Source organism: Pyxicephalus adspersus, chromosome 6 (genome assembly GCF_032062135.1).
Source record: "Pyxicephalus adspersus chromosome 6, UCB_Pads_2.0, whole genome shotgun sequence".
NCBI classification, from domain to species: domain Eukaryota; kingdom Metazoa; phylum Chordata; class Amphibia; order Anura; family Pyxicephalidae; genus Pyxicephalus; species Pyxicephalus adspersus.
In genome coordinates, this window is record NC_092863.1 from 89,633,726 (window position 1) to 89,644,355 (window position 10,630).

General features: G+C 40.6%; 1 protein-coding gene across 2 annotated transcripts in view; it reads right to left on the reverse strand.

Annotated features, from left to right (window-relative positions):
• Nucleotides 1-10,129, reverse strand: part of CCBE1 (collagen and calcium binding EGF domains 1) — a 202,800-nt gene extending 192,671 nt beyond the window's left edge. Inside the window, exons 1-3 of one of the 2 annotated variants that reach the window (XM_072416551.1) lie at nucleotides 9,608-10,129; nucleotides 8,864-9,531; nucleotides 5,613-5,693 (exon numbers count right to left, since the gene is read on the reverse strand). In XM_072416551.1, coding sequence (XP_072272652.1) covers nucleotides 5,613-5,693; nucleotides 8,864-8,970 — 188 coding nt within the window. In that variant the 5' untranslated portion in view covers nucleotides 8,971-9,531; nucleotides 9,608-10,129. Of the gene's footprint in view, nucleotides 1-5,612; nucleotides 5,694-8,863; nucleotides 9,571-9,607 lie in introns of both variants that reach the window. The other variant, XM_072416550.1, reaches the window with a different exon arrangement.
• Nucleotides 10,130-10,630: the final 501 nt, after the last annotated feature.

Below are 10,630 nucleotides of genomic sequence, written 5' to 3' on the forward strand. Positions count from 1 at the left end.
AGAAAGAAGACTGATAAACAGATGAGCTCATCATGGGGCTATTTCTCTTTTCACCATCTAGTCATGGGGGGTTTGAGAATAAGTAATTGTTACTGAACTTTGGGCTTGATAAACAGCTTCCGTCCATATGGATTTCATGTATCTATGTAGCTGTTTGCCTAGAGTCCAACTTTAACACTTATTACTGCTAGCAATTGTGCTTGACTATTTTCTTTAATTTTAGAATAAGCAACCAATCAGCACCTTTACACATCAAGACCCCTCAAGCTGGCATACATTATCAAGAGACAATGTCAATGGGTCAATGAGATAAATGAAATCATGTTAAAGCCCATACACAGGAATGAGCTCTTCAGGATGGCAATGCTACAATGGTTCTAAAAGCCTTGGGATGATGTTGTCTCTTTGCACCAATAGAAACAATAACGGTCAGGAACAAATCGTATTGTAAATGGCAACGTCTGAACATTAACGGGCAAACACTATTTCACCATTGGCAACCTTATAACATACAGGTTTACAAACACTTTAATGGAAACTCCAACAGACTGATAACAGAGCTTGCATTAGGTGACTTACTCTGTGCCAGATAGCTCTGAGATGCAGCAGACGAATGTTTAACATACCTTGGGGATTGCAGATATTCTCCAAAAGCACAAAAATCTCACTGATACCAATGTACTAAAAGGCTCACACTCTTTAGTAATAGTGTGAGATTGGTATAATATTTTTTCATTTACAAGATCATTTTAAAGGTAAACGCCATACAAAGTTATAAATATATAAACCGTTATTTACGTTCATTTGATGTAATCCAAAGTGGCAAAACGTGTCCTTTTTTTTACAATCATGGCAAAATATTTTTCTGAAAATGACTTCCTGTGCCCCTGCTTCTTTGACTAGGTCATGACTTTTTTTTTTCCAGAAGTCTTTACATTCTTTTTAGAAGGCTTTATAGATCCACAGGTCAAATTATGGACCTCAGCTGCAACAGGGGCCCTATCATTGGTGAGATGCTTGAACATTAAAGGGGAAACTTGGATGCAATTAAAATAGTAAAAGCATGCCCAAGCATGGCATCATGGAAGAAGAGCTCCCTTGTACCTCGAAGCACTAAAGTTTTTTCTGCTCCAATGGTAGAGGAACACTACAACGATGAGTGTAAGGTGGTTGAGCTTACAAAAGACCCTTTTACTTTGCTCCAAAAGGATAAAAAGAAAGGGTTTTGTTAGGTCTGCTTTCTCATTTTTTAAATTAAATACACATGCTATGTTCTAGAGGGAAACTTCACAAGCATGCAAGTAATAGGTATCAATAATATATCTAAACAATCCCCTTTTTGAAGTAAAGGCTGGAATGCTCTGGTCATTTTGTCAGCCTGGTAACAAATAGCCATATCCGATATAACACAAGTACAGATCATATGGCAGAAGCTATCAATTAGAAGAAAAGGAGTCTGGTAATTCTATACCAGGCATCATTTCAAAAACTCTGAAAATCATGCACAAGCAAGCTGTTGTCTCCTTCCTGCTGTTTTCGTGTTTCTAAATAACACCTAATAAATAAAGAAGTCAGGGACTAATTTGATTGTTATCTTACAGAGCTGTTCAAATGCACAAATATCCCCCATAAACAGATCATCTGCAGGAAGAAGGTGATGGAGATACGGGCTTAAAAGAACTGGGGACGTTCTTTAGTAAGGATCGGGTGTCAAAACTGAGCTTAAAGTCAACTGGTTCCTTTATTTTGCTTCATTGAAATGAGTGTTGTAATCCCTTAACAAGGAAGACTACAGTGATTGGAGGTATTGCCTAATTTATTGTATACCTGTCATCAAAGAAGCATAATGGAAGTCTCCATATGAAAGATTCTTGTTGCTTGTTAGTCATCAGACAATTTTGCTTCTGTGATCTCTAATCAAAAGAAGTACATGGACTGGACTTTTCTCAGAACCTAATCTCCAAACTAAAAGCTTCCTTCTGCTTTGCCAAATTAAATATTTATGAACACTTTATTAGGTATACCCATCCAAAACCAAATAAGGGACATCAATATTTAAATCTGCTGTGACATTCATATGACCCCAGGAAGCACTAAATACTATAATAAAAATAGTTGATATAAATTGTAGTAAAATACTAATACTGCTATAATAATAAAAAACAAAATCACACAAATACAATACCAGCAGTGGCCTGGGCCATTTTCACGAGACAAGAGAGACCCATAAACTCATGCTACACCCTGCTAACTAAAAAAAAAAAGAAATGAAAAATCTTACACCAAGCATTAAGCATTTCCAGTCATCTATTTCTGGTTATTTGGAGTCTTGTACTTTGTTCTAAGCTGAAAGAATAAGACTAAGAGAGATGTCTTTCTGCTGTAGCTCATCCTCTTTTATTTCTGATGCATTCCATGATGGTCTTCAGCAGAGGTTGGAACTCGAGTCGCGCAACTTGGACTTGATTCCTACTTAAGTCGCCTAATAAATGACTTGAAACTGGACTTGGGGGTTTTGTCCAGCAACTTGCAACTCGACTTGCAACTTGACTTACGGCTTTCTCCGATGACAGCCAAAGGGGGCTGGGAAGAAGGCAGTGAGGCTTATGTAACATCCCCTTCCTCCCCACCCCCTTAAGCTTTCAGAGGAGAAAGCCATGGACATAGAATGCAGGGAAGGTGGGGAGGAAGGCAAGTGAGGCTTCTGTAACACCGCCTCCCTCCCCGACTTCCTTACATTCTAAGTCCATGGGTTTCTCCTCGAGGAAGAAGGCCATGTTATAGAAGCCTCACTGCCTTCCTCCCTGTCCCCCTCAGCTGTCAGCAGAGAAAGCCAAACTTAGTGGACTTAGAATGCAAGAAAGGAAGGCGGTGTTACAGAAGCTTCACTGCCTTCCTACCCACCTTTCTTGCATTCTAAGTCCACGGCTTTCTCCTCTGAAGGGGACGGGTTGGAAGCTGGTGTTACAGAAGTCTCACTAAGTACGACTTGCAAACAACTTGATAAAATGACGACTTGGAACTCGACTTGGAGGAATCTTGGTGACTTGAGACTTGACTCTGGACTTGGTGTCAATGACTTGGGACTCGACTTAGTCCATCTTTTAGTCTTCAGTATACCCTTGTTGTGAAGAGGGGTAATTTGAGCAAATGAGGGCTGAAAGCCTGAAAAAGTCTAGTAACTCTCCTCTGACCTGTATTGAAAAAAGTGTGTTCAGCCACAAAACTGACACTCACTCAATGTCCTTCTTTGGAGGTTGATTGTCCTCCCATCTGATTGTGCCTGCATGGTTCTGGGTCCAACACCATTTAGTGGAACCAGAAGCAGGACAACAGAGATCTGTCAACTGTCTGCTTGCCACTATAAATGGAGCATTCTTCTAACTGACCAACCACCTAAGAGACATTTTCTCTACTGATGCCAGGAATTGGTTTTGGCAAGGGTTGCCAAATATTTCAAGGGTTCCATTAAGGTAATCAGGAAAATCCCAGAAGGTTGGCATTTAGAAATGCAGGAATCATCGGTCACCAACAATCAAAGTTACATACATTGGCATACATATTCTATGACAAGGTTTCATTCCTGGCCCATTCATTAATCATGAAAGCACATGGGAATTATATTTATTTAAACTCTTATCATTGGAGCCATATTAGACAAACAATTCTGCGGCCGGTGACACAGCAAGGTGAAGAAACAATTTCTCATAATGAAGTCACCTCTATTAGCCTGGAAGTTTGCAAAGTCTCACTAGCTATCAAAGGAGCAGCAATGGAGCAACATCTGACTAGCCCAGCCAGTAATGGAGCAACTTCACAGAGAAATGGAAATGGTCTCTTGACAATTCTGTTGCAGGCGAACATTATGCAAACTTTCTTTAAATAAATAAAAGTGCTGGGGGCACACGGCTGCCAAGGCTGATTGGATCAGACTTAATCAGCTGATCTGTGTCCTATGACTCATTGAATATAACATAACCAAGATCCAAATGCAATCATTGCAAAGCAGAGTCCAGAATATGAGAAAAGTGTAACAAATAAAGTGAAGGAACAGATGTACCAAATCAACAATACAGCACTGAAAGGTTGTAGAAATACACTCAGGATGTAACAGTAGCTTGTTGTACAAACATTAAATACACGGTGCCAATAGCTGACTAATCACAATGTTTGTTCTCCAACACAGACCTTTCCATGGAGTCGGTGTTATGGACTGTGGCTTCTTCTGCCTCTTAGGATTCCACATACATATCTTGCTTTAAAAAATATTAAAGTAGTACTCCAGACAAACTGCCAAATAATAAAAATAGGCAGATAGTAAGTTTTGCTAGGCAATGGATTTGTTATCATGTTCTCTGATTCACTTACCAGCACCTTACAGCATATTCATCAGGATGGCCCCTCTCTTTACTGATTCCTATTTAAGATCTTTCTGTGTGACCTACCCACTCAATGGACAATGAATCAGCAGTTTGACCAAAAAATATTCTGCAAAGCCTGTGATAAACACAAGACAGGCTACCCCGAATTACACACATTTTGACAGGCCCACCAGTTATATATCTGTCTTTTAACCATGTATTCAGCTTTTTGCCTGGAGTAATATTCTTTCCTCTGCATTTTCCATAGCAGTCAGCTAGAGCCCCTTTCTAGAAGTCTATTTATAAAGCAGTGAGTGTGACATTCACTGAAACATTCATGTGATGCAATATCAACAGCAGTAATAGATTTTATTAATGTTTTTATTTTTTATGTGAATGTCAGATTCGCAGCTTTATAAATAGATCCAATAAAGAGCGAACATATGATGGTTGGAATTTCCAAGAAGCTAATGGGTGATGCAATATCATTTTACACACCTAAAGTAAAATATACACCATTTATAAACACCTACTCTGCCATACCTTTCACTGGTAGTCAAACCTTGTGTTACTGCTCCATATGGCGTTGGGAGCTTACACCAGGTTGAGGATTTTACCAATTAGGCGACAAGATTCAGACCTGGCAATTGGTGGGCTTGAGCACCTTGGGAGAAATACTCAACCATACCTAGAAGTGCGGGATGCTGCTGTGGCTCAGGCGGAGGACCTGAGAAGTAGGGATTGCAGTAGAAGTGGGTCGGGGTGGGCAAGTGTGAGACTCGGAATATGCAAAATAACAAGGTCTCTTTAATAAATCTTAACCAGTAACAACACCAGTAAGAAAATTCAAAGTGATCATATCCATTGACTTTTTTAATAAAAGTTTACTTTGTTGCTTTACTTTTTGCTTTCCAGAACTTTCCAAACTGCAAACCGGTCAAATCAAAGCATTCTTCCTATAAGCAGAAGACAGAATATAGACAGAAAGGACAGGTGCCATGCTACGTAATGCACTTTCAAAGTTTATTTATCTCCAGCGCATCTAAAGGCATCTCTACGCTTCACAGCTCGCATGACACAGCAATAATTCAATGTGGGTCTGACAAGCGGTAATCAGCAAGATTTGGATCATGTCAGTATCTCTGCCTGCACAGCCCTGACACTCTGCTGGTACATCTGGTACATCACAGCATCACACAGCCATTTATCAATGTTGTCCCATCAGATTGTGAAATGAACCGCAACACTCACCGAAAGCATGTCGTCAGCTCTCCTGTAGACTTCAGGCATGGGTACTTTGTGGTGGTGATCTTATTCTCAGAACAAACTTCCCTGTGGATGAACAGCAGGAGAAAATGTTAAATGAGTTGGATAAAATTTATATTTTTTTTTGGGAAAATAGCTTGCATATAGGGACCTTAATAACTAAGCACAGGTGGCAAATATCATAAGATTAAACCATTTTTCTGAGAGGTGTGTTCCAATCCTGCCCAGAGCTGCTCCAGTGCCACCCTGGGTACCCTCCTTAGCATCACCAATTCTTTATAGAAGATGCAGGGCCCCAACCCACAATCCAACGCCCGAGCCCCAAACTATGTAATAGGAGAGGCATTAACCCAAATAGGGAAAGATTTGTCAATAGCAGAATAATTCTCTATATCACTTTTTAGCCAACATTTGGCCAATCATTACAATTTTTTTCAGTACCTTCAGATATACTATGTGCATGCCCATCGGAAAATGCTACTCAGACAGCACCTTTCTGGTCACTGAATACATATCTGCCATAATGCCTGACATCATATCAAGCCTATTTCTCAGTAGGGAAAGTACTTTGTGTTTATAAAATGCTTGTTGATACAAAACTATTTATATCTGAAGAAAGAGCCACAATTCTGTCTATGGATACCCTGAGTGCTTGTTTTGTTTATGAACATTGTGCCAGGCATTCAAACACAGCCTGGTGGGGGGTTAAATGCTCAGAGTTCTGCTTTAATATTTAGAGTGTAATGCGGAATATTTTTTATTAATGTGTAATGCTTTGTAAATTTCATATTTTTTCTGATTTACAAAGATTGGTAATATAATTTAGGCAGAAGGTACATGTGAATGAAGCTCTGTTATCAAAGACACAAGAAAATGTATAATACAAAAAAGAAAAGTAAGGTCCAATTACACTGATGTATTGCAGTAAATTGCATTTCCACAACATTTGCATGGTGACCCATGGATCCCAGGTTCGAGTCTTAGCCAGAACACTATCTGCATGGAGTTTGCATGTGTTTGCACGGGTTTCCTCCAGGTACTTCGGTTTCCTCCCACATTCCAAAAACGTGCAGTAAGGTTAATTGCCCCCCCCCCCAAACTGACCTTATACTGTATTAAAGACATATGACTATGGTAGGGAAATTAGAGTGTGAGCTCCTTTTAGGGACAGCTAGTGACATAACTAGGGACATTGTACAGCACTGCATAATATGTTGGCGCTATATAAATACTGAGTAATAACAATATTAATAAATCACTGCAATACTGTAGCATGCATGCAGTACGTTACATGCAATGGTGCAATGCGATCAGATTTATGGCAGCCCAGTGCACCTTGTCGATAGATAGGTATCATAGTGCCAAAGATGGTGTATGTAAAGTTTGGTAGGCTTTTGAAAGCTGAAAACAAATTAATGTGCTGCATTGCGCCAAGGAAGGTTAATAAGTGGCATGTACCGGTAACTAAAAAAATGGCAAAATTTATACCCAAAGCATTTTCAGGATGCCTCATTTCAAAAGATTGCCTACTCTCAGCAGGAATGCTACTTTAAGATCACGTTTACTGGTGAGAGATGGTAATCACTATATTGTGAAAGTGGCAACCAACCCCCAATTACACTTATTTACAGTTCACCAAAAAGTTTGCAACAAGTGGGTAATGCTATAGGCCACCATGGACATCAGTGATGTTTGTTTAAAACACCTTTTTTATTTGTTCACCACTTTATCTGCACTAGAGGGTGATCACAGCTGCAATTCACACCACTGATTGCCACTTATTAGAGGGGATTTGTGGCTATAAAAAGAGGCGATCATTTAGTGCATTCAAATGAATGTAGTTTCTAGTTGACAATGGTACATCGAACAATCACTGATCACCTTGTAAATCTGGCCATTGATAAACAGCAAGGTGAACAAAACCATGGCCATCTGTCTTCTTTATGCACAGACCCCTATGTGTATTCACTTTGGTAAATGTTTGTGTTCAAATCAATGTTGCCAAAATTATTCCAGATCAAATGACATCACATGAAAGACATCAGGCATTGGCTGGTCAGAGCATACTGGGACCTGCAGCTACCTGGGGACCTATAACTGCCCTCCTAAGGACATTTATTGCCAATGTAAAGATAAAACAAAAGCTTCTTAAACAAAAATCAGATGTTTATAAATACCTAAAAAGAAAATTCTATGCCAATTCTCCTTGGCAGATTTGTTATGTTCCAGAAAATCTATTCTTTAAAGACTCATTCCAACTAGTGCATTGCTTTAATACAAATCAATGACATGCAATACAGTAGGTTGCCTTAAAATGTAATTTTATATTTATACAAATTATTTTTTATTTCTTTAGTTTTGGATAAAGTAGGAAAGGGTTGGATCTTTAATCAAATGTACCCATAGGGGAGATATTTTTTTATTTGTCCTGGTGAATACTGACAGTAAGACAGAAAGTGAAGGAACCCCAATATCAAGAGTCATCAGAGGAATAGGAAAGGGAAAATTCTCCAATGGGGACACCTTATTATTATTATTATTATTATTATTAATATTATTATTAATAATAATATTAAACAGGATTTATATAGCGCCAACATATTACACTGTACAATAAATAGGGGTTGCAAATGACACACGTATAAAGCCAGTGACACAAGAGGAGAAGACCCTGCCCTGAAGAGCTTACAATCTAGGAGGTGGGAGAATAACCACACAGAAGGAGGGACACCTGTTACAAAATGCATGCACAATGTCATTACATTTAACATCCTTCTCTATTCTCTGGGGTAATCTTCCAATGGGTGAGTGGAGGGAAATAATAATAAATAATCCTTATCCTGCATTAGAAAAAAAAATGGATTTACATAAACTTTAATGCTTAATTATCAATGCACTGCTGTGTAACTCTCATTGGTTGCCACAATCACAATGGGTTCCAAATTCAAATGAAAAGGATGTTGAATGTGATGGCATTGTGCATGCTTTTTGAAAAGGGCAAAAAGTGCGTTCAAGGGGCCTCTACTAACTTGTCACACAATGCAGAAAATACAAATAAACATCAAGAAGTCTGCCTGCAAATCTACAGTGCAGGAAGCACACACTTGCATGTGCAGGGTCTTCAATCTAAGAAGCCATAAGAGCTGTGTCACCAGCAGGTGAGGTCATGGTAAGGTGACAGGTAAGGGCCCCCACCCCTCACCTGGAGCTCATGTGTCACCCCATCAGGAACTCACCTGTCACTTTCCACCTCCTCCCTGTAGGTCCAAGCCAGTCCCAGGGGTAGGAGCAGCAAGAGGCAGCCCAGGCACAGGCAGATCCTCGGGGCCCCTCTCTCACACATTGGCCCCTGCACTTTTCCTGCTTCCTATGCTGGGTGAAGGTCTCCCTTTGCTCTCCACTCGCTGGGCGCACACACACGTAGTGCCCGGGATGCGCTGTAGGGGGCGCTCTGGACACCGTCTCCGCCGTTGGAGAGATTCGTGAAGTTGGCTGCAGTCAGATCGGTGGAGAGGATCGGCAGTCAGGGCAGAGATCACCGGTACCGGGCAATGATCCTGCAGCAAATCAGACAACCCAGACGATTCCCTCTCTGTAGATCATCTGCACTGGATCCCAGATCGCCTGCGCTAGATCTCCTGAATTTCACTCAATCTGGATCGCTTGCATGAAATCCCTTCCAATGTTTGCAAATCACTTATTCAATACTGAATCTTTTGCATGTGATCCTTTAAATCACTTTTTTTTATATCTGGAACCTTTGCAGTCTTTGAGATTCTTTTTATTGGATTCCAGTAGATCGCTTATTCACTCTGGATCCCCTTCAATTGTCGGAGATCACTCATACAATCTGGATCACCTAAAAAAAGCGGATCCTTTGCACAGGATCTGGCTTGCTGATCACCTATGGGATCCTTTGCACAGGATCTGGCTTGCTGATCACCTATGGGATCCTTTGCACAGGATGGCTTGCTGATCACCTATGGGATCCTTTGCACAGGATCTGGCTTGCTGATCACCTATGGGATCCTTTGCACAGGATCTGGCTTGCTGATCACCTGTTAGATCTCTTGCAGCAGATTTTGGTTCCTCTACCTCTGGATCCTTTGCACTTCTGATTGAGATGTCTGAGCACTGCCAGCACCTCTATGGTTCTTCTGAAGATGATTTATTCTAGAGTAAGTACTCCCAGGTTGGTGGCACCACGTTGTGCACGCTCAGCGCTTGCTCCCAGGTCAGTGCTATGCTGTGTGTATGTGTTGCTTGCTTTGCCTGTCATGCAGCTCCTCTGGCTTCCTCTTTGCTGTGATCTGTGTTTTCCCTCAAGGTGGGATTGATTTCATTCTTTCATGTGACAGATTTGGATTGTTGAGTTTCTGGGATGTTTTTAGTGCATAGAGGTCCAGAGGGTGGGAGGGGCTGTGTCTGGTATGTCATCCATTGCCTGCCTAGGGGGGCTGAACCTCTTCATCTGCCCCCTGATAGAGGAGTCACTATCTGCCTGCATCACCACCACCAATCATAGTGCAGGGATGCTGGGCTGCTTCTGAAAATGCTGCTTACCTGGCTGTTATTCATTATCCCATTATCCCTGATAACTGAACTGATTTGTTCCAGCAGCAGATCAGAGTGACATCCAGGTCAATTTTCAGGAGAGGTCAGTTTTTGCATTGCCTGTTTTTCTTACATTGTTCTAGTAATTGCACCATTTGAGTTATTTTATGGTGAGAGTTGTTTATTAATTGATGCCTCATATTGTCACAATTGTGACATTTTGCTGGAGACCTCCAGTGTTGGTGGGTGAATGGCTCCCTGTTGAAGTGAATATATATATACAAAACTCTTTTTTTAGGTTTGGATTCAGTAGTAAAGGTTTAACATTTTTTTTCTGTGACCTATTAGGATAATTTCCCTTCCACTGTCCTGCACAGGGATCAGGAAGTGATAGAGAATCTGTAGAAATGAAGGGAATGCAATTCCCAGACAGTTGTCACTGTAACAGG